This window comes from Musa acuminata, chromosome BXJ2-6 (genome assembly GCF_036884655.1).
Source record: "Musa acuminata AAA Group cultivar baxijiao chromosome BXJ2-6, Cavendish_Baxijiao_AAA, whole genome shotgun sequence".
Lineage (NCBI taxonomy): Eukaryota > Viridiplantae > Streptophyta > Magnoliopsida > Zingiberales > Musaceae > Musa > Musa acuminata.
Window position 1 is genome coordinate 16,028,772 of NC_088343.1, and position 25,428 is coordinate 16,054,199.

The 25,428-nt window shown below is 40.6% G+C and overlaps 2 protein-coding genes across 2 annotated transcripts; one reads left to right on the forward strand and one right to left on the reverse strand.

The window, feature by feature from the left end:
- Positions 1-8,283: 8,283 nt before the first annotated feature.
- Positions 8,284-9,950, reverse strand: LOC103988516 (WAT1-related protein At5g64700-like). Its single transcript, XM_065110904.1, has 7 exons — positions 9,805-9,950; positions 9,634-9,696; positions 9,434-9,550; positions 9,100-9,346; positions 8,859-9,017; positions 8,624-8,775; positions 8,284-8,544 (listed from the first exon to the last, which is right to left on the reverse strand). The coding sequence occupies exons 1-7, from the start codon at positions 9,948-9,950 to the stop codon at positions 8,394-8,396; spliced, it is 1,035 nt and encodes a 344-aa protein (XP_064966976.1). The 3' UTR covers positions 8,284-8,393.
- Positions 9,951-12,001: 2,051 nt separating this feature from the next.
- Positions 12,002-14,140, forward strand: LOC135615103 (protein BYPASS1-LIKE-like). The gene is made up of 2 exons (XM_065113164.1): positions 12,002-13,502; positions 13,805-14,140. Exon 1 carries the CDS (start codon positions 12,143-12,145, stop codon positions 13,370-13,372), a length of 1,230 nt encoding a protein of 409 aa, XP_064969236.1. The 5' UTR covers positions 12,002-12,142; the 3' UTR covers positions 13,373-13,502; positions 13,805-14,140.
- The last annotated feature ends 11,288 nt before the right edge of the window (positions 14,141-25,428 follow it).

The following is a 25,428-nucleotide window of genomic DNA, read 5'->3' on the forward strand; positions in this document are numbered from 1 at the left end:
AAACCAAATCAATTAAAACCTAAACTACTTTGATCAATACACAAATGATTACAATCATGAATCCTATTATCTGGCATGTCATTGTTTCATCCGGCACTTCGTCCGAACTGCCAGCACGTCGTGCTTTCCTTTGGCGTATTCCCCGATCCATCGATATGTTTGCAAGTCATATGTGCCTTGTAAGCCAATCACATGAGTGATGACATATGTGACTTGACACGCAATCCTTTTGCTTATTATTTTTTGACAATGATCACTTTATATTGCTTATTGCATATATACACATATATTGTGATGTCATTGGATCTGTCCAATGAGAATCAGATCATGATGAGATCACGATAATGAGACCGATTCACCTTTAAACACAGACCCTAAATAATCCCGATCATAGGTTACTCGAAAAGGATATCGAGATAACTGGACAGACTAGAGTTCTGTATACCTGTCCATATAATGGATATAGTTGGTCTCGTAGCTGCTTATATAAGGACACTAGGGATATAGTATATGTGCTCATTGAAGAATAAGTTCACTGATTGATACACTTATGGAATACTTGATGGTTGATTCGTATGCAGAGGCGTAGCGGGGCAGAGCGCCTGCGGGCGCTGCACCCACGGGCAGATGCATCACATGGCAACGACGCCTGCAGGCTAAGGCATCACATGGCAGCAGTGCCTACGGGCGTTGCGCCCGTGGGTTGAGGCGTTGCAGGGCAGCGGTGCCTACGAGCATTGTGCCTGCGGGGGTGGAGCCCCCATGCCCCCCGTTGCACAAGCCACCACCGGCAGGGTGGCGGCGACCGTAGCAAGTAGGGAGAAGGAAGGGTTAGGGCAGAAGGAAGGGTTAGGGCATTTTCTGGGCAAAAGATAATTTTGCTCCTTAGAATTTTAGAAATTTCTTGTTCTGTCCTTTGTCTAAATTATGAAAATACCCCTCATAATTCAATTTTTTTTTTCATGTCCCTAATTTCAGAAAAATTAATGAATTAAAAATTTTAATTGATTATTATTTTTATTATTATCTAGTAGTCTTATATGATGATGATGTGTACATATGATGTATGATATGTTCACGGATGATCATGGACCGTGTGATGTGTGTACTTATGATTATTTTTATTATTATGACCTGTGAGCCTCCATTTTATTTCTCGTTTATTGTCAGGCCAATGTACCTATGATTAAGTTGTAATCACACGAGGAGACACAATGGGAGCGTGGAAGTGATAGCGAAACCCACGGGGTCGAGACGGACGATCGTGATACATGGAGATGCGTCGAGATGCCAATAGAATCGACGAGAATGAGATAGACGATCACAAGGCATGAAGATGCACTGCTGCATACATAGATCTTGATGTGAGTGATTAGGCCTACTGGCTTGGGCCTAATCACATTAGGCTATGGTCCATGATCATCTGGTGTAATTGCTCATGTGATGTGTGATTGCTTATACACACCTACTAGATATGTATATATATTTACATGCGATATAGATATATATATTAAATATGTATATGTGTGACACGTTATATTAAGAGACCAAATCAAAATCTCCTCTCTCGATAATATTAAGTCGGTAAACGTGAGGCAATTAGATTGACCCACATGGCCTTCCATCGTTATGGTAGAGACCGATTCTCAGTGTAAGTTGAGTTAGTTGAGTCCATCGAGACTCACCTATATCGGGATTCGCTACCTTACCTATGACATAGAGATGTCATCAGTGACCTAAGGACATGATATGCTTGGTCGAGTCCCTTGAGGGCATATCATCGAATCAGACTCATCTTATAACGATAGTATTAACTTAACCGAACATCATGTTTGGTCAAGTTCCTCAAGACCATAGTGGTTCAAAGGCCGAACAGGACGAGAATCATAAGAAGAAGTGATCGGCAAGAGTTATCTACCTTTTGGGCTTTGTGTGATTAGTCGAGTCCCTTGAGGTTACATTAAGATGCTGATTGGATCTCGATCCCCACTGGAAGTCTGCTGGAGACTTCTGTTTCACATATTGAGGGTGTCACGTGACTCGTAATAAAATAGTGGGAGTAAATTAAGATAGAAGTTCATATCTTATTTGTTTATTTTTATAAAATCTGCATGTTATTTATTTCTACTACATATTTATTTTCAGAAAATATCGCTTTCAAATCCCTTACGTGGCATACTTGATGTTAACCACCTCACTGGTCCAAATTATACAGATTGGCTCCGCAACTTAAGAATTATTCTCATAGCGGAGAAAATCGCGTAGTCCTTAAAACAGTGATGCCTATGCCCGAGGAAGGGGCAAGCAAGGATGAGATCGCTCACTACGTGAAGTATATTGATAACTCCACTCTTGCTCAGTATTACATGTTGGGCTCCATGACTCTTGAGTTACAAAGACAATATGAAAAAATGGATGACAGATCTATTCTCGTACATGTCTACAAACTATTTGAGGAACAAGGAATGACTCAGCGATATGAGATATCCACTCAATCATCTTTAGAACCATATACTAAAGATGATTGAGTGGATAGAGAAACTCACAGGTCTAGGAATGGTCCTAGATGATACCCATATGTAGATCTTGTGCTTAAGTCCCTACCAGATTTCTTTTCATAATTCATAATGAATTTTAATATGAACAAGCTTGAGGTGACTCTCCTTGAGCTCCTCAATATGTTGAAGGAGGTAGAGAGCACTATGAAGAAAGAGAAGCCAGTTCTCTACAATGGTGAGACCATAAAGAAGAGGGAAGTAGAAAAGTCCCTTAAGAAGGACAAGGGCAAGGGCAAATCGGGTAAAGCAAAGGTTGCTAAAAAAGATTCAGCAAAGGACAAAGGCTAGTGCTTCTACTATGGTAAAGATGGGCACTGGAAGAGGAATTGCAAAGAGTACCTTGCAGAGAGGGCGAAACAGAAGCTTGGTAAATATTCATAATTAGTATTCATTTGTCAGATTTTTGTGATAGTGCATTAGTATTGGATGCCGGTATTGCTTATCATATATGCAATTTGTTGTAGATTCTAGCAAAGCCGAGAAGATTGGTGAGAGGAATATTGTATAATGGTTTTTTTATACTAGACACTACTCTAAACATCATGAATATAGGTGTGTCCAAGAGGAAATGAGATGAGGTGAACAGTACATACCTGTGACATTATAGGCTAGGTCACATCCATGAGGAAAGGATCCAAAAGTTATTAAAAGATGGATATCTAGATTCATTCGACTATGAGTCATATGCAAATTACGAGCCTTGCCTTCAAGGAAAACTAATCAACTCTCATTTTAGTAGAACTAGAGAGAGAGAGTCATTGAGCTCTTGGAACTCATACATAGTGATGTATGTGGTCCCATGTCAACTCATATCATAAGTGGTTACTCCTACTTCATTACTTTTACTAATAATTTCTCAAGGTATGAGCATGTGTATTTGATGAAGTACAAGTTTAAGAAATTCATGGAGTATAAAAATGAAATAGGGAATCAAACTAGAAAGAGTATTAAGTCTCGTCGATCAGATCAAGGAGGTGAGTACTTGAGTACAGAGTTCACCTAGTTCCTCAAAGACCATGAGATTCTATCACAATGGATACCTCCTTATACACTTCAGCTCAATGGTATATCTAAAAGGGGGAATCGTACACTGTTAGATATGATATGGACATAATGAGTTTCGTTAACCTACCCATCTTATTCTTGGGATATGCCCTAGAGACCTAGCTTACCTTTTGAACAGAGTTGCAACTAAATCGATAGTGTCTACACCATATGAGATATGGAAAGGGAATAAGCCTGATTTTAAGGTTGTTAAGATTTGGGGCTGTCCTGCCCACATTAAAAGACATAACATTGATAAGTTAGAATTGAGGATAGAGCGGTATAAGTTCGTGAGATACCTCAAGGAAACTTATAGGTATTATTTATATCATCCCGAGGACCAAAAGATCTTTGTAGCCAAGAGAGTGATGTTTCTTAAGAAGGAACACATTCTTGGTGGAGATAATGGGAGCATGATAGAGTTAAGCGAGGTTAGAGAACCTAGCTTAAGCATCACTCCACAGCTCGAGTCTGTTCAGGTACCTAACACACAAGTTCTAACTTTACGTTGGTTCGACAAAGTATCCCATCCTCTTGAGAGATATGTGGGACATATTGGAGGAGAGGATTTTGAGGATATTGATCCTCAGACCTACGAGGAGGCTATTATGAGTATAGACTTTGGGAAGTGGCAAGAAGCCATGAATTCTGAGATAGATTCCATGTACTCCAACAAGGTTTGAAATTAGTTGATGCACCCGAGGGTATTATACACATCAGTTGCAAGTGGATCTTTAAGAAAAATATCAAAGTAGATGGAAAGGTAGAGATCTATAAAGGAAGACTAGTAGCTAAGGGGTATCGTCAAAGGCAATGTATTAACTATAATGAAACATTCTCACTTGTAGCTAAGCTAAAATCTATCCGAATTTTATTGGCTATTGTAACACACTATGATTATAAGATTTGATAGATGGACGTAAAAACTGCATTCCTCAATAGCAATCTCGAGGAGGTGTATATGATATAGCCTAAGGGATTTGTGTCCAAGGACTACCCAAATAAGGTGTACAGGTTGCTTATATCCATTTATGGACTAAATAAGCTTCCTGAAGTTAAAACATAAGATTTGATGAGACAATCAGATCTTATGACTTCGTTAAGAACGAAGATGAACCTTGTGTGTACAGGAAGGTAAGTAGGAGCGCTATCACCTTCTTGGTGTTATATGTGGATGACATCCTGATCATTGAAAATGATGTAGGAATGCTATCCATAATAAAGGCTTGGTTATCTAGACACTTCTCTATGAAGAACTTAGGGGAAGCATCCTATATCTTGGAGATTCAGATCGATAGAGATAGATCCTTGGCTTGTCTCAGTCCAAGTACATAGACACTTTTGTCAAAAGGATTGACATGAAAAATTCTAAGAGATGTCTCATACTGATGAGACATGGGATATTGCTTTCTAGGAGTATGTCCCCAAAGACTCTTGAAGAAAGGGCAAACATGGATAGGATACCCTCTGTCTCGGTGATAGGGTTTATCATGTATGTCATGCTATGTATCAGGCCTAATATAGCACGTGCTTTGAGTGTCACGAGTAGGTATCGGGGGAATCCAGGCTTGGAGCACTGGAAAGTAGTAAAGTGTATCCTTAAGTACTTGAGATGGACTAAGGATCTTTTACTAGTATATGAAGGTAGTAGCCTTAGGGTTGAAGGCTACACAGACTCGAGTTTTCAGTCCGATATTGATGATAGCAAGTTAAATTTGGAGCATGTGTACACCCTGAATGGAGGAGCAGTGTACTGGAAGAGTTCTAAGTGAGATACTACTACTGACTCGACCACAGAGGCTGAGTACATTGCTATAGTAGAGACAACAAAGGAAGGAGTCTAGATGAAGAAGTTCATCACAGATCCCAGAGACGTACTAGGAAACAAAAAGTCGATTCCCTTATATTGCGATAACAATGGGGGGATTGCTCAAGTGAAGGAACCTAGGTCTCATCAGAAGTATTCTGAGGAGGTTCCACCTGATCAGAAAGATCGTGACCCGAGGAGATGTAGGAGTGACAAGAGTTTGAATATAACATTATAGATCCATTGACAAAGCCTTTGTCTCACATTGTCTTTGAGCATTATTAGGGTCTGATGGGGATCAGACACATAAGTGATTAACTTTAGGTCAAATGGGAGATTGCTGCTAGTCATAATTGCCATATAAGCCAATCACATGAGTGATGACACATATAACTTGATACACAATCTTTTTGCTTATTATGTTTTGGCATTGATCACTTTATATTGCTTGTTGCATATATATATATATATATATATATATATATATATATATATATATATATATATATATATATATATATATATATATATATATATATATATATATATATATATATATATTGTGATGTTCTTGGATTTATGCAATGAGAATCGGATCATGATAAGATCCTAATAATGAGACTGATTTACCTTTAAATATAGACCCTAAATAATCCCGGTCATAGGTTATTCGAGAGGGATATCAAGATAACCAAACAGACTGGTGTGTTATATACCCATCCATATGATGAATATAGTTGGTCTCATACCTGCTCGTGTAGGGACACTAGGGATACAGTACAGGTGTTTATTGGAGAATGAGTTCATTGATTGATCCGCTTATAGAATGCTGCATGGTTGATGATGCCTTATTGTGAGACAGTGATTCCGTAGTCCTAATGGTGTATCTGGTCTTTAGACATTAGGTGCCAAGGATGTCCTGTATGAGTACTCCACTCTTTGATACGAGACTTATAGGTTAGGAGGTTTCAAATCTAACACAATCGGTCATCGGGAGTGATAGCCAACCTTACAAGGACTATTGAATGTCGATAAATAATCATCTATTCTCAATGTTGTGAGAGAAATGTCTCATGTATTCTTTCTTAGATAAATCCCTGGCCATGGTCATTCGGATTAAGAGAGAAAGAGTTTTCTGGGAGAATCCGATTAGAACGAGACTCGAGTAGAAACCAGATAGGTCTGACAACACTATGCCAAGTATGAAGTCTTTGGGGTATTAGATGGATGAGGGATTATATGTATACAGTAACTGAGGGCAAACATATTCAATATATTGGATTCCGTTGTATCATCTAGGGATTGCGGCGTAGTGGCATAGTACGTCCATAGTCGATGAGTCAAGTGAATTATTATGGAGATAACAATTCATTGAGCCAAACGGAGTTCTGATAGGTATGGCTCACGGCCAGCTCGATATTGGGCCTAGAGGGTCACACACATATGGTAGACGTTACGATGAATAGATGTTCGAATATGAGATATTCGACGGAGCCCCTATCTTATTGGATGTCCAATAAGCTACTAAATTATTGGATTTTATGGATGAGATCCAATAAGAGCCAATGATAAATTATTGGACAGAGATTCACTAATCTGAGAGGCTTGGATAGTTGAATGGAGATCCAATACCCAATATGGCAAGATCCATTATGGTTAAGTTGATAGAGGACTTTATAAATAGGATGAAATCAGTGGTTCATAGGTTAAAGCTTTTTGGTTGCCTCTCCTATTCTCCTCCCCCTCTCTATCTCAGAGTAGGCTTGGACTTTTAAGGAGCGTCATTGCAGCCATGCTGTGTGGATCACTACTAGAGAGGAGAGCACTTGACCTCCTTTATCTCTCCTAGAGATCTATAGGGATTCAGGATATACGATCTCCCTAGGTAATATATTCTATCTTATACGAAGTTTTAAGTTTCACGAATTTTTATGCACCAATCTTCATACGACGTTGAACATATCTTTGAGAATTTGAAATTTATTTTTATATTCTTCAGCTATGTATATGATGTCGTCCCCCAAGATTTTCCTATAATATTGACCTCCCACAATATCCGATCTTGGCGCAATGCCCGATCCTTCTGGCCTGATGTCTGATCTCTAACATGATCCACTCCGGGCTAACGTTTGATTCTCCTACTTCAATCGATTTATCTTTCCATGATCGAAGTTAGTTGTACGTCATTTTTCTCAAACACTAATTAGATCATAAACTCATCAATTGATTTCATTATCAAAATTCGGGATTCAATAATTTCTCCCTTTTTTTATGATTACAACCAATTGATGATTGATGATGGAGTTTTAACTAAACCCCCTATCTATATGTCATATCGAAATAAACTTTGAATTTAAAAAATGATAACCTGCACTAATGGAACTCCCCTACATTAATGGCCAATGGAATGGCTCCACTCCCCCACATCTTCGTTCCGGATGACCAAAGGAGAGATGACTTCCTGTTTGACTTAAAACGACTAAAAGGTCGAATAGGGAATATCATCCTAATCGCCCAACATTGATGCCGACCTCAGGATGACGCGTCAATAAACCATCTCCATTAATGATCCCTGACGAGCAAGGTAGGGGGAACTCTCACTAACAACGAGCATTAGATATAAAAATCGACTCCTAAGCCAAATCGGAGCAAACGGGTGAACACCACACTTTCCTAACAACTGCTAACTTTTTCCTCCCCATCCCTTTGACTTACATCAAGTAATGTCAGGATTCTTGACACGACAAAGAAGTACTGCCAGATGACTCTTTCTCGGGCAAGATGGTTCGTTCCCCCCATACCAATTCGCTCCCTCAGTCAACTCTTTATAATAGTTATAATAGTTTACTATCAACACTGAATCATGTCAAGCTGACTCGATAGTCAACGGCCTCAATGTAATAATAACACTTAATAGATTATGTTGTTTGGCAAGGGGTACATTATCACATATTCTATGCATGTCAACGATTCCAGAATCATGTTCATCGAAGTTCTCTTGGTGATGCCATTTCTTTCTCCTCCAAGCAAACTTTGGTATCTTTCGCTGTTGGGTTTTCTTCCTCTTTCTGCTCCCTTCTCTTTCCCCACAGGACGCTGTAAAGGCCCCCAACCATGAGAACTCCACCAAGGACGCTGCAACAAGATGTCGTCGTCATTGCATGGCGGCCGGCAGTGAGTTGTGTTGCCAGAGCAGTTGCAGACAAATGCGTACCTCCCCAAATCGACGAAGACTCCGGGGAGGAAAGGCGAGAGCATCATGATGATGATCATCGTCAGTGGAGCTGATAGGGCCAAGAAAACAGGGCCTCGTCTCTGTATCGTCCATGACTGCAGGAAGAATGCGAGCCCGGTGACGACGATGCCCTGTCAAGCATCGTGTGTGTCAAGATTTGTGCTAGCTTAAGAACTCGTGGATGAACGCGTTGAGAGACGATCTAGTCACGTACGCAGTAGGCCACTGAGATGAGTCCCATGTCGAGGCTCAGCTTCCACCGCGAGAAGTCCCTTTCGATCGCCAGAGTGATGAAGAATGTTTGGATGGCGCTGAAGAGGCTTTGCAGAGTGGTGAACATGAGTTCTGAAGGATACTGCTTCAGCAATGGTTCCTGCGTCAAATTAAAGATCAGGTAAAGCACTCTACGGGAGAGAGAGAGAGAGAGAGAGAGAGAGAGAGAGAGAGAGAGAGACCTGTAAGACGAGCCACAGTGACCATGTCAGGTTGGAGACGATCATGAGGAAGGTCCCCAAGACCCATCTGCTGTAGGGATGAGGATGAACCTGAGCTTGATTCCCACTCGTAAGGACGTGATGGCGATTCAAGTGGTTCAAACGAGGTCCTCTGTAGAAAGCTATGGTCAAAGCGCCTGCAATGCACAGTCCTGCTCCGCAGAGCTTCGCGATCCCTGAGTGCCTCTTTACCTTCACCTTCTCCGTCCTGTTGTTGCAGATGAGACCAAGGGCACTACTCGTGTTCTCGCAATCATCATCATATGAAAATTCCTAACAACAAAGGAAATCTCACCTAAATATTACTGCCAAAATGAAGGTAGTCACCGGGATGGAATTTATTGCTGCAGATGCCAGCGCTGCTGAAGTGTAATCCAGAGCGACGGAGTACAAATATAGAGTCCCAGCAAGCCTGAGAAAAGGAAACAATGAACACAGATGAGTTTGAAACTTTGAACAGAAGTGATTGAATTCGTTCTTCGGCTAATTGCTCACCCAACTAAAGCAAGCATGAACATCTTGAAGGCCAACCAGAATGACAGGGCTGGAGCTCTCTTCCTGAGATATAAATCGCACATTAAAAGCAAACAGTACAGCTCGGTGACAGCAAGAAGCATCACGAGGTATAGCCAACAAGCACCTTTCCACCACAAGCGCAACTGGCACCAAGAAAGGGTGGCAATTAGTTGCCTGTAGAAGACAAAGACTGCGGTGTTCATGCCACCATCGAATGCCGCCTTGATGATGATCTGCATGCCTGCGTATATAACCCTTATCAGAAGGACAACCAGGCAAAGCTTCGTCTTCTCCATCACCGGAGTCCCTGCTAAAGCTTAAGTGAACTCGAATTTAACGAAAGAGAAGTGACAGAAACTAGAGATACAGTTCATGAAACGAGATCATGCTGCGACAGGCAAAAGGGTGCGGTTTAGCTCACTCGGGGAAGTAGTTGTGCAGGGTGACCTGTAAGGTATTACATGCAGTGGCAACACTAACATACTACCACCTCTTTGGTGAGAAAGAAATGCATGTTAGAGACAGAGAGAGACGCTTCGTTAAGCACAGCTAAAAGGAGAATGGATTCTGATGCAGCATCACACAGAGTGATACTCCATTTTTCTACAGCAACACTGGTTTTGGTGCCGAAGTGCACTGAACCTGACATGGCCATTACTGAGAGCTGCTCCGGGCCGAGAAAGCAGAGATGCTAATCCCACTCAATTTAGTGGGATTAAATTGAGTTACTTTAAGATTATTATTACTATTTTTTTAATACTACCTCATTGATCTCTTGTCCTTATTTTCTTGGTTTTGCAGATGAGTCGTGATATGATCAGTCTTAATTATCAGCATGATGTGATGGAATTATTATAATCTATGAAAAGATAAGAATTTCTCTGGGAGTAAAAAATAAAAAAAAAACCCTTATCTCTGTAATTATTATTGAGTGAAAAAGTTTTATTTTATATGCTTCATATGAGAACATATCTGAGAATCATCGATAATTAAAAATATTAAAAAAATCAGATACAAAAAATATTCTCTTTAAATATTATATAAACATGACATATCCCGTTAATATTGAATGAGAAAATATTGTCTGTTACCATCTCTGGAGAGGGATTGATTGGACTTTCATGCATCAAATCCTGATTGACCAAAAATACCAACAACATCAAGTCAACCTACAGAAGAGTGGCTGGGCATGGCTTCCTGTTGTGACGTGCTCTCAAGGTCGAAGGCAAACCAAGCTAAATGGCCATCACGCAAGCATGTTGTCATAACATGCCAACCAGGAACGCATCAATGTGTCATTGAATGTCCTATGTCTCAAGTTTGGTTGGGGCCTGTATTATTTAGGCTAATAGGCTCTGCCCAGCGGTGTCTGTCACATGGAAGACTTCTGCAGTTGTTTGTCCTCTAACCAATTTCGCCTTCCCATTCACACCATGTTCATTTTGTCCCCTCTCAAGTCAAAGGTATTCTAATAATTTGGTTCGGATCGTGTTCTGACATCTCTCTGTGGTCCAATTAAGAAGGGGAAGGGCAGAAGAAAAAGATTTGGAATGCTTCATGCATGCAATCACCCACAAGGAGTAAAGAACAAGCAATGCAGCTGAGCTGGATGCCCATGTGGGAATACGTTGCATGGCTTATCATCCCTCTGCATGCCACCAACACTTTTGACCTTGACAGAGTGGAGTTCAAGCTGTATTATGTCCTGCTGTCTTCGCTACCCAAGACAAGTTGTCTGTCTTGGATGAAATGTCATCACCAAATAACCAATCATCGTCGTTTGGATTGTCCCACATTTCTCCCTCTCTCTGGTCAGATTCCCAAATATAATAATCATAATTTGCATGATTTGCAACCTACTTATTTGCAGCAATTACAATAGTTGATATGATAGTATTAAATATGTGTATCAACTCCCAACTCATGTAAATTAAAACATGCAGGGAACTGTCTTTTGGTGTCTGATTTGGTATGGAATTGGAATCATATCTTCTTATATCAGACAAGGTTATCAAGGATCCCGTGTCCGGAGAACAACAGAAAACACCCAATCATAAGCCAAACCGTTGACGTCAGAACGGAACTGCATTGCGTCACCATCATGAGGCGAGCCGCGGAACCCTGCCTTGGCCGCGACAGGAAATCGCGTGGGACGGACAGAGGAGGCAGACACCTTTCCCGTGACCAATTCGACGCACGAGCGAGAGATTGGACCGGACTCGTTCCCGAGACCGATTCGACATACCGATGCCGTATAGACCGGACCCGGTCCATTCTCACAGACTTGCCTCCCCGCAAGACCACTCGTGTGCGTTCCCACTCGTTATCTCTCTCTCGCTCCTTGGACGACTCTTATTTTTACCCCATCCCCATCAACCCCTTTCCCGAACCCAACTCCGTTTCCTTGCCCCCCAAGGTTCGAATTTTCCCCCGGTTCAATTCTCTGAGAAGTGTTTAAGAGGATTTGTTGTCGTCGTCGGTGGTGATCATGCCGACGATGGACTACCAGGGTTCGTCCCTCCCCTTTGCCTCCATCGGGCGTTCCATCCTCAGCATCCGCCGCGACCAGGTGCACACCGTTCACGCCGGCCGACACCATGACCCCGCCGCCCTCGACCTCGATGATCTCGATGCCCTCCAGAAGCGCGTCGCCGACCTCTTCCTTGACCTCTCTTCCTCTGACGACGATCTGCTCTCCCTCGCCTGGGTCCGCAAGCTGCTCGACGGCTTCCTCGTCTGCCAGGAGGAGTTTCGCGGGATCCTCTTCGGCTGCAGCCAGGGCCGGCGGGTGAACCTCTCCCGCCCCCCCCTTGACCGCCTCCTCTCCGACTACTTTGACCGCGCCGTCAAGGCCCTCGACGTCTGCAATGCCGTCCGCGACGGCATCGACCAGCTCCGTCGGTGGCGCCGGCACCTCGAGATCGCCCTCGCCGCTCTCAGCGGCGGCGGCCGGACCCTCGGCGAGGGCCAGCTCCGCCGCGCCCGCAAGGCCCTCACTGAACTCGCCATCCTCATGATCGACGAGAAGGAGGCCGGCGGCGGGTCCGTCCTGACCCTCCGCAATCGCTCCTTCGGCCGCGCCGGCAAGGAGCCGCCCCACCACCGCCGAGCCGGCAGCGGTGGGGCCGCCGTATCCTCCTCGGGGCACCACCGTTCCCTCTCTTGGAGCGTCTCCCGGTCGTGGTCCGCCGCGCGGCAGCTCCAAGCGATCGGAAACAATCTCACCCCTCCTAGGGGCAACGAGGTTACCGCCACCAACGGCCTCGCCGTCCCCGTCTTCACCATGAGCTCTGTGCTCTTCTTCGTGATGTGGGCGCTCGTGGCGGCGATCCCGTGTCAGGACCGCGGCCTCCAGACCCACTTCTGGGTTCCCCGGAACTTCTCCTGGGCCGCCTCCATCACGTCGCTTCACGACCGAATCTTCGAGGAATCAAAAAGGAAGGAGAGGAAGAGCTCATGCGGGATGCTAAAGGAGATCCATCATATGGAGAAGTGCATCCGCCACCTGACAGAGTTGCTGGACCCGGTTGACTTCCCATGGACGGAGGGGAAGGAGACGGAGCTGAGGCAGGGGGTGGAAGAGCTAGCGGAGGTCTGCAACACCATGAAAGACGGCTTAGAACAACTGGAGCGCCAGGTGCGGGAGGTCTTCCTTAGGACGGTGAGGAGCCGAACGGAAGGCCTCGACTGCCTCAGCAAATCCCACCATCCCGAGTGAATTGTCACCGGGAAGCGCCAAATCCGCAGCTTTCGGCGATGCTGCGTCTACAAATCGATCCTCGAAGAAGGCAAGATCGAAGATAAGATGATGAACCAAGTGTCTTCTTCCGATGATAAAGCAGGAGGTGGTGAGTATTCTTTGCATTTAGGTTGTGTCACAGGTTGTGTAGAAACAATGGGGAGAAAGCAGCAGCTTGCTTGTTAGATTCTGTTCGAATATTTGTCATGTTCATCTTCAACAACAAGTCTCCTAATCGTGAAGTCCTCCAAATAGTAGCAAGCTGTGGGAATGACTTATCTTTTTGTATACTGTGTTTTTGTGTTTTCTTCTTGTTGATTACTCCTAATTTGTTCTTTCTATCTCTTTGTGCATTTCTGTTCACTGATATGTTTTTTATGATGACATGCATGTCTTCATTATAACATTTAGGAGATCTCCATGCTTTTGCTTAGCAAGCTTTCCTAGTAGAACTCATCATAGCTGGGATGATGGGAGCAGTTCGTTGGAGGATTTTGGCTCTTCGTTTCTTTCGGTGTTGATGCTCAGCAAGCTGTCCTTTTGTTGGTGAGAATTGCTGGAGAAGTTTTCCTGTGTTTTCCCCTTCTCATGTACTCACATGATGGTGGTGGCATTTGTATTCCTGGCTATGCTGTTTCTGATGGCTGATAACAAAAAGTACATCATATTTAGATTACATGCTTGAATTTCTTTCATGGTTTAGGGAGCATCAAATGCAGTGGAGAAGAGGCACTCTCCATTGATTCAGATGATCTTTTTGTGTTACAGTGGCATCTGCTGAGATCCCGGTAACGGTGGAAGATGCCAAGATAAAATTTGACTTGGCCCATTACTTGATATTCCAAAGCTGCTTAGCCAGCAGTATGCTTGTGGACTTTTGTCATATATCTCTATCTGAGCTGCAAATTCACATGTCTACGTTGCAGAAACCGGAGGAAAGCTAAGGTGAGAAACGAGACTTTTAGTACTTTCCAACAGGCTGTTAGCTGTATGAACAGAGCCAATCATGAGCAAGTTGCAGGGAGAGCAGACAGCAGAATGATGATGATGATGATGGACTTGTTCTTTAGCAGTAGTATATTATGCATCCATTTTTTCCTTTATTCTTTTTATCAAATGACAAGTTTCTCCTTAATCCAGGTCAACATTGGATGGCAAAAACTAGGTTTATTTGCATGTGCCAATATGCCCCAAGAATTGAATAGATGACATCAGTGTAGGCAACCTGAATCCAAGTGTTTGTTTCTTTGGTGACATGCACAGAAGAACTAGTGTGAAAGATCAAGAAGAAGCAAAAGGCAATGTTCTATGTGTGTAATTAGGGTTCTTTGGTTCTCTGCAAATGAATCATTTGTATATCTGCATATGTATTCCCATAAATTACAAAATATCATGACCAATTCACTATGTTCTTGGTATATAAATTGGACAATTGTGTTTAGATTTGTTAGTTCTGGTTTAATTATCGTTAAGCATATTAAATTTTTTTAATATTTTCTTGTATAATATTTGATACAGAGAATTGGTCATTTGACTAGAGATGCTATACTATAAATCGAAGTATTTCTGTTACAAGAAAACTCCATGATTTTGAGACATTGAATACTTTATAGCAATACTAACTTAAGTTTAAGAGGGGTTCGATGGATCTTACAGGATACATCGATGACATCTTAAAAAATTAGGATATCTTAAAATTTGTTAGATGAGGTTTTGCATCGTGAAATCGATAATCATCATCAAACTAATGTCTTAAGGAAATGATCAACTTCAATTTTTTCGGTTGTGCCTCTCAAAATTTTATTGCGAGAGATTTTGAATAATCAATCCTCGGTAAATGAATATCCTATCTTAAATAAAAATATAAATGTAAAAAAGAATCTTATGATAATGATAATACTCATCTCATAAGAAATGTAAGATATGAAGACTAAGAAGGGGGGGGGGGGGGGGGTGGTGAATTAGTGCAGCGAAAAATTTTCGACGATTAAAACTGCGTTCGTACGATGAAATCGTTTCCGACGTAAAACTGTTTTCGAAAACTTAACTTGAAAGCGAGTTCGTAAAGGAGTGCAGCAAAAGTAATAAGGAAGTAAAGCACATATAGAGGTTTGCAGTAAGGTAAGCAGCAAGAAGAAATGTAAACTAGAGAGCACCGTAATTTTAGAGTAGTTCGATAAATCTTGACTTACATCCACTTTTGGCTTCCACTTCCGACGAGATCACCGACGTCCACTAGAGGCCTTCCTTCAATAGGCGAAGGCCACCCGCCCTTTTACAGTTTCACTCCTTTTGACGGGCTTAGGAGACAACCCTTATAGAATTTTCACTCCTCTCTTGAATGATCAAAACTTAGAAGAAAAGAAGTAGGAGAACTTTTAGCTTATACAACACTTTTGAGCTCTAAAAATCACAGAGTAAGATTGGATTTTTGGTACCCTTTCATTCAGGAAAGGGTAGGGTTTATATAGGCCCCAAACTGGTTTGAATTTGGAACTCAAAAATGTCATCTCCCGGATTTTCAGGGTCCTGGTGGTACTACCGCCGTAACTGGGTAGTACTACCTCTCGGAGACCAAGCTCAGGCGGTACCATCGCCTGACAGGGGCGGTACCACCGCCCAGTCTCGCTCGGAGACTGAGCCCAAGCGGTACCACCACCTGACCTGGGTGGTTGCACCGCCCAGCTTTCCTAAGCTCTTGGGCGGTGCCACCCCCGGCTAGAAAATCTGGGTCCGAATGAGCCAATCCATTCGGCCCAATTTGGGTCTGTCAAGGGCCCAATTGCCCCCAGATTAAGTTAATGGGATCTCCTCCCATTCCTAGCTTAATCTACATGCTAACTACGATATTTCTTAAGACATTTACTGTAACTTGCTCCGGTGCGTCAATCGCTTCTTCCGGCGAGCTTCCGACGAACATCCTACGAACCCTCGACGATGCTCCAGCGGACTTCCGGCAAACTCCTGGACTTGCGACGATCCACTTGGCGAGTTCCGACGAGCTTCTTTGGCAAGCTCCTGGACTTCTCGGATTTGTTCCCGCAGAACCTCCGACGACCGTCCGGACTTCCGTTGAACTCTCGAACCCCCAACGTGATCATGGTCTTGACTCCGGCGCAACTTCTGCTGTATGTCTTACTGCCATCGTAGTTAATCCTGCACATCTAAAACAAACTTCGATCTAGACAATTAATACTAAGCATTAATCAAGTTGTCCGACATGTCATTGGTCTCTCGACGCTTCGTCTGATTCTTCGGCGCATCGTCCTCTCCTGCGGCCTATTGCCCAATCGGCCAGTTAACTCTGCAACTTCGATATCCTTGGCGCAATACCTGCTCTTCTTGGCCTGATGCCCGAATCCACGGCCCGAAGCCTTCTGTCGATACGTCGACCGATCTACCAGCCCGACCTCCAATCTTCTGATATGCTCCTCCGGCCCAACATGATTTTTTCTGCTTTAATTGTCTCATCCTGATCAAAGCATCCTGCGTCACTCAAAATACAGATTAAAACATAAATACAATTGTCAATTGGTTTCATCAACAAAATACGAGATTCAACAATCTCCCCCTTTTTGATGATGACAACCAATTGATGACGGAGTTAAACTTAACTCCCGGAGTTTAAACAAACTCCCTCTATCAATATGCCATACTGATAGAACCTTGAATTCAAACTGAATTCAAGTCATTGCAATATTCATCATGAATACTTGTAACACGTCATCATGAACTTATGCATAAACTTATACATAATATCATACTTCTCCATGCATAAACTTATACATAACATCATACTTCTCCCCCTTTGTCATCAACAAAAAGGAGAGGTTCCAATTCTAATGTTTTTAAAAGTAGGAGTTCAAATCGTAATATAATTTTCAGTTTTATCATAATGCAAGCTAGCAAAAATTTTACAACATGCAAGCTAGCCATTTTGAGATGTTCAAGAAGGCAACTCTTGCTTCTTGAAATATGCAAGTTGCAAGTTTGCAAATTTTTGCTTCCTTTGCAATGTTTGAGCTCACAATTTTGCTTTCGTTGCAAAGTGCAAGTTTAGCATGTTTAGCATCTTGAGATAGGTAAGATAGAACATTTTTGCATTTTATTGAGATTTCAAGCTAACAATTATCGGTGATGTTCAAGATAGCAATTTCTTCTCTTTTGAGAAGTGTAATTTTTGCTTTCGTCTTGAATTGTGCAAGCTAGCTAGTATGCCTCTTTTCATGATGTCCACGTTAGAAATTCTTGCTCCCCCTTTATCATTGTCAAAAAGAAGGGAAGACCCTTATATCAATTTTCATATTATGACAAAGGTAAAGTATCAATCATCATTGCAACTCATCATGCATATTATTAAAATGTAAGATCATCAAACATGATACAAATATTTATTTTCATTTTTGCAAGGATCAAATCCATTTTTGCAAGGATCAAGCTTCATTTTTGCAAGGATCAAGATATGTATGTGAATCAAATCCTTGCAAATGTTAAAAAAGATCTTCCTTTTTCAAGAAGGAATTCATAAAAAGGGATCATTTCATCAAATCCATTTTTCGAAAAAAATATTTTTCACATGATAAATCTAAGAGAGATGCATTTGTTAATTGATTCCATATGTCAAAAATCAATGAAATGAAACAAACTCGATATGACATATGCTTATGAAAGCTACATTAAGTCCGAAAGAGAAATACTAAATCATGTTAGGATCAAGAAAATTCGAAAATGAAATTTAACACTTTCATGTATTCGGACATGGTTTTGCTATAGATTTTCAAACACAATCATGAAGATAAAACATGCTCATCATCATAAAAATTTTTGTATCCAAAACACATAATTTTCAACATGTTATTAAGGCATGTAATAGTGTAAAATTCTCATTATAACAATTATATCCTTCTATGCATGATAAAAAATTCTCCCCATTTTATCATTGTAAACAAGAAAGAAGAAGGGAAGAACATGATTTATTTTGATCATTTCAAGACATACAAGCCATAAATACAATCACATCATGTCATGAAAGATAAAATCACTTGAATACCAAAAGACATGATTCATTTTGACACATCTCCTCTTTAAATAAAAAATAAAAGGAATTCTTAGGAGATCATGATATAGATAAAATTCATTCAATCTTGTATGAGAACAAGATATTAATTTAAGCATATAAAATTTCTCAATTCATTATGAATCATAAAAAAATGTGGTTCCAAAAAATTATGATTCATTTAGGAAAATTTTCTCTTTAGTACACGACAAGAAAAAATATAGCAATGATACCAATCATGATTCATTTGGATGGTAGATGGCAAAAAAAAATATTGAGGATAAAAGATCTCGATTTTTATAGAGTAAATCTCAAGTTTTAAATCTCAAAAAATCAAGATAAAGCCCATTCAAATTCAAATCATCAAATCAAAATCATTTTCAAGAGATTCATAAAAAGATGATAAAATAGATTCATCAAAGTCAATAAGATAGAGAAAAAGAATTTTCAAGAAAAATAATTTTCTCTATTTAGTTGTTTCATAAAAGCATGCCTTTGTCAAAAAGAATATATATCATCAATCGTTTAGAATCGAAAAATAAATTCCGTCATAAAAACCATTAAGATCAATAAACCATAAAAATCATCATGTATAACTTTAAAATCTCATGCATAAAATAAAATCATCAATCATGGTATTAAAACATCATTATGCATTATTAAATCATCAAGCATGATTTTATATTTTCAATCAAAAATCTTTTTGTTTGTTTATCATAAGATATGCATTTTTCATGATTATTTTTAAAATCATTAGAAAGGTAAGCATGATAAGCATAATCCTAATTCATTAGCATTTTCATTATATTATTTAAATATACAATTTTTAAGAAAACAAATTCTATACTAAAAAAGAAAATGCATTATAGAAAGCATCATGTAATTTCGAAATAAATTAAGGGGGTTTTGATTACCTCATTGTTGAATATCATTAAGGCATAGTTTGCCACCTTGCCTTTCTTGATTTTCTCCTTGCCTTCGGAGAAGCTCGATTCATCCCACTTTGTATTCTTCTTCTTACGTTCAAAGCAAGTAGTTCCATTCTTTTTGTTCTTAAATTTTTATTTTTTTATTTTTTTAAATTTCTTAGTGAGTAGTTCTTGTTCATCATCACTTGAGCTTATGCTCGAGTGGTCTTCAAATGTTCTATGTCCCAAATCCTTCCTATTCTTTGGAAGGTGGTTTTGTTCATCATGTTCATCATGTGCATTGCACATAATTTCATATGTCATCAATAAACCGATAAGTTCTTTGAGTGAAAAAATATTTAAATCTTTTGTTTCTTGTATTGCCGTTACTTTTGATTCCCAAGTTTTAGAAAGTGATCGTAAAACTTTACTAACAAGTTCAAAATTCGAGAAATATTTGCCAAGAGCTTTTAAACCATTGACGACATCCGTAAAATAAGTATACATGTCAACAATGGTTTCGCTCGGCTTCATTCGAAAAAGCTCAAAATCATGCATCAAAAAATTTACTTTAGAATCTTTTACACTACTTGTGCCTTCGTATGTGATTTCAAGAGTGCGCCAAATATCGAAACTCGTTTCGCACATAGAAACCCAATTAAACTTGTTTTTGTCTAAGGTACAAAATAGAGCATTCATAGCTCTAGCATTTAAAGAAAACATCTTCTTTTCCAAATCATTCCAATAGTTCATTAGAAAAGAAGACATTCGAAAACTATTCTCGATAATATTCCATAAATTTAAATCCAATGAAAGCAAGAAAACTCTCAATCGAGTTTTTCAATAAGTATAGTCCGTCCCATTGAAGAAGGGAGGACGAATGAGAGAGTGACCCTCTTGGTTGCCAAAAAGAGCCATTTCTCTTAGGTGTTAATCCAAGTGAGAAATAACCTTGCTCTGATACCAATTGTTAGGATCAAAAGCAATAAGAGGGGGGGGAGGGGGCGGTGGTGAATTAGTGCAGCGAAAAGCGACGATTAAAACTACATTCGTACGATGAAATCGTTTCCGACGTAAAACCGTTTTTGGAAACTTAACTTGAAAGCGAGTTCGTAAAGGAGTGCATCAAAAGTAATAAGGAAGTAAAGCACATATGGAGGTTTGTAGTAAGGTAAGCAGCAAGAAAAACGTAAACCAGAGAGCACCACAATTTTAGAGTGGTTCGGTCAATCTTAACCTACATCCACTTTTGGCTTCCTCTTCCGATGATGTCATCGACGTCCACTAGAGGCCTTCCTTCAATATGTGAAGGCCAACCACCCTTTTACAGTTTCATTCCTTTTGACGGGCTTAGGAGACAACCCTTACAGAATTTTCACTCATCTCTTGAATGATCGAAACTTGGAAGAAAAGAGGGAGGAGAACTTTTAGTTTATACAACACTTTTGAGTTCTAAAAATCACATAGTAAGATTGGATTTTTGGTGCCCTTTCATGCAGGAAAGGGTGGGGTTTATATAGGCCCCAAATTGGTTTGAATTTGGAGCTCAAAAATGTCATCTCCCGGATTTCCGGGGTCCTGGCGGTACTACCACCATAACTGGGCGGTACTATATCTCAAAGACTGAGCCCAACTGGTACCACCGCTTGATAGGGGCGGTACCACCGCCTAATCTTGCTCGAAGACTGAGCCTAGGCGTTACCACTACCTGACAGGGGCGGTACCACCGCTTGACCTGGGCGGTTGCACTGCCCAGCTTTCCTGAGCTCTTGGGCGGTGCCACCGCCGGCCAGGAAATCTGGGTCCGAATGGGCTGATCCATTCGGCCCAATTTGGGTCTGTCAAGGGCCTAATTGCTCCCATATTAAGTTAATAGGATCACCTCCCATTCAATCTTGTATGAGAACAAGATATTAATTTAAGCACATAAAATTTCTCAATTCATTATGAATCATAAAAAAATGTGGTTCCAAAAAATTATGATTCATTTAGGAAAATTTTCTCTTTAGTACACGACAAGAAGAAATATAGCAATGATACCAATCATGATTCATTTGGATGGTGTTAGGACCAAGAGCACTAAGAGGGGGGGGGGGGGGGGGGGGGGTGAATTAGTGCAGCGGAAAACCTTCTGCGATTAAAATCGAAAACTGCTTTCGTTCGATAGAAGTGATTTTGGTAAGAAAGCTGATTCGTAAATCACTTCAACTTTTGACTAGGAGGGATCCAGCAAAGATATGAACGCAGTTTGTAGTTATGATGGAGATCAGAATATAAGCGCAAACTGAAATACGACGTTCGTACGATAAAAGCGATTTCGGTATAAAAGCTTATTCGTAAACCACTTTAACTTGAGATAAGGCGAGATGCAGTTAAAGCAAAGATATAAAGTCAGTTTGCAGTTATAATGGAAATCAGAACGTAAGCGCAAACTGAAATACGAAGTTCGTACGATAAAACTGATTTGCGTCTTAAACCTCGATTCGGAAAGCACTGAACTTTGAAACACGTTCGTAAAAACACAGAAGGCAGTAAGCTATTGAGGAGGTTTGCAGTAAAGATAAGATGCTCAAAGTAAATGCAAACCGAGATTTAGAGTGGTTCGGTCAATCTTGACCTACTCCACTTTTGGCTTCCTCCACCGACGAGGTCACCGACGTCAACTAGAGGCCTTCAATAGGCGAAGGCCAACCACCCTTTTACAGTTTCACTCCTTTTGACGGGCTTAGGAGACAACCCTTACAGAATTTTCTCTCCTCTCTTTACAACTCAGAACTTGGAAGAACAAAGAGAGAAGAACTTTTGGCCTTTACAATAATTTTGAGCTCTAAGAATCACACAAAAGGATCAAGATTTCGGTGTAAGTTCATACCCTTTCAGTGCTGAATGGGTGGGGTATTTATAGGCCCCAACCCAGTTCAAATTTGGAGCTCAAAACTGTCAATTCCCGGAATTCCGGGATCAGACGGTTGCACCTTCTGACTGGAGCGGTTGCACCGCTTGGCAGAGCTCGAAGACTAAGCCTCTAGGCGGTGCTACCTCCTGTCAGGGGCGGTGCACCTCCTGACAGAGCTCGAAGACCGAGATCAGGTGGTTGCACCTCCTGACTGAGGCGGTTGCACTGCCTGGCAGAGCTCGAAGACTGAGCTCAGGCGGTGCCACCTCCTGTCAGGGGAGGTTGCACCGCCCAGTCTCGCTCGGAGACTGAGCCCCAGGCGGTGCCACCGCCTGGCTGGGGCGGTTGCACCTCCCAGTCTTGCTCGGAGACTGAGCCCAGGCGGTGCAACCTCCTGCCTTGGGTGGTTCAACCGCCTGGCAGAAATCAGGGTCCGAATGGGTTGATCCATTCGGCCCAATTTAGGTTTTTCAGGGGCCCGATTGCCCCAAGATTAAGTTAATGGGATCACCTCCCATTTCTAACTTAATCAATGTGCTAACTATGATTTTTCCTAAGACATTTACTGCAACTTGCTCCGGTGCGTCAATCGCTTCTTCCGGCGAGCTTCCGGCGAACTTCCGTCGATCATCCGATGAACCCTCGGTGATGCTCCTGCGGACTTCCGGCAAACTCCTGGACTTGCGATGATTCACTTGGTGAGTTCTGACGAGCTTCTTTGGCAAGCTTATGGACTTCTTGGATTTGTTCCCGCAGAACCTCCGACGACTGTCCGAACTTCCGTCGAACTCTCGAACTCCCAACGTGATCATTGTCTTGACTCCGGCGCAACTCCTGCTGCATGTCTCACTTTCATCGTAGTTAATCCTGCACACTTATCTCAATATATAGATTAGATAACAAATGACAATTGACTTCATCATCAAAATCCGAGATTCAACAGATGGTAGATGGCAAAAAAAAATATTGAGGATAAAAGATCTCGATTTTTATAGAGTAAATCTCAAGTTTTAAATCTCAAAAAATCAAGATAAAGCCCATTCAAATTCAAATCATCAAATCAAAATCATTTTCAAGAGATTCATAAAAAGATGATAAAATAGATTCATCAAAGTCAATAAGATAGAGAAAAAGAATTTTCAAGAAAAATACTTTTCTCTATTTAGTTGTTTCATACAAGCATACCTTTGTCAAAAAGAATATATATCATCAATCGTTTAGAATCGAAAAATAAATTTTGTCATAAAAACCATTAAGATCAATAAACCATAAAAATCATCATGTATAACTTTAAAATCTCATGCATAAAATAAAATCATCAATCATGGTATTAAAACATCATTATGCATTATTAAATCATCAAGCATGATTTCATATTTTCAATCAAAAATCTTTTTGTTTGTTTATCATAAGCTATGTATTTTTCGTGATTAATTTTAAAATCATTGGAAAGGTAAGCATGATAAGCATAATCCTAATTCATTAGCATTTTCATTATATTATTTAAATATGCAATTTTTAAGAAAATAAATTCTATACTAAAAAAGAAAATACATTATAGAAAGCATCATGTAATTTCGAAATAAATTAAGGGGGTTTTGATTACCTCATTGTTGAATATCATTAAGGCATAGTTTACCACCTTGCCTTTCTTGATTTTCTCCTTGCCTTTGGAGAAGCTCGATTCATCCCACTTTGTATTCTTCTTCTTACGTTCAAAGCAAGTAGTTCCATTCTTTTTGTTCTTAAATTTTTATTTTTTTAATTTTTTTAATTTCTTAGTGAGTAGTTCTTGTTCATCATCACTTGAGCTTATGCTCGAGTGGTCTTCAAATGTTCTATGTCCCAAATCCTTCCTATTCTTTGGAAGGTGGTTTTGTTCATCATATGCATCATGTGTATTGCGCATAATTTCATATGTCATCAATAAACCGATAAGTTTTTCGAGTGAAAAAATATTTAAATCTTTTGTTTCTTGTATTGCCGTTACTTTTGATTCCCAAGTTTTAGAAAGTGATCGTAAAACTTTACTAACAAGTTCAAAATTTGAGAAATATTTGCCAAGAGCTTTTAAGCCATTCACGACATCTGTAAAATGGTTGTACATGTCAACAATGGTTTCGCTCGGCTTCATTCGAAAAAGCTCAAAATCATGCATCAAAAAATTTACTTTAGAATCTTTTACACTACTTGTGCCTTCGTATGTGATTTCAAGAGTGCGCCAAATATCGAAACTCGTTTCGCATATAGAAACCCGATTAAACTTGTTTTTGTCTAAGGCACAAAATAGTGCATTCATAGCTCTAGCATTTAAAGAAAACATCTTCTTTTCCAAATCATTCCAATGGTTCATTGGAAGAGAAGACATTCGAAAACTATTCTCGATAATATTTCATAAATTTAAATCCAATGAAAGCAAGAAAACTCTCATTCGAGTTTTTCAATAAGTGTAGTCCGTCCCATTGAAGAAGGGAGGATGAATGAGAGAGTGACCCTCTTGGTTGCCGAAAAGAGCCATTTCTCTTAGGTGTTAATCCAAGTGAGAAATAACCTTGCTCTGATACCAATTGTTAGGATCAAGAGCACTAAAAGGGGGGAGGGGGTGAATTAGTGCAGCGAAAAGCTTTCGACGATTAAAACTACATTCGTACGATGAAATCGTTTCCGACGTAAAATCGTTTTTGGAAACTTAACTTGAAAGCGAGTTCGTAAAGGAGTGCAGCAAAAGTAATAAGGAAGTAAAGCACATATGGAGGTTTGTAGTAAGGTAAGCAGCAAGAAGAAACACAAACCAGAGAGCACCACAATTTTAGAGTGGTTCGGTCAATCTTAACCTACATCCACTTTTGGCTTCCTCCTCCGATGATGTCACCGACGTCCACTAGAGGCCTTCCTTCAATATGTGAAGGCCAACCACCCTTTTACAGTTTCATTCATTTTGACGGGCTTAGGAGACAACCCTTACAGAATTTTCACTCATCTCTTGAATGATCGAAACTTGGAAGAAAAGAGGGAGGAGAACTTTTAGTTTATACAACACTTTTGAGCTCTAAAAATCACAGAGTAAGATTGGATTTTTGGTGCCCTTTCATGCAGGAAAGGGTGGGGTTTATATAGGCCCCAAACTGGTTTGAATTTGAAGCTAAAAAACGTCATCTCCCGGATTTTCGGGGTC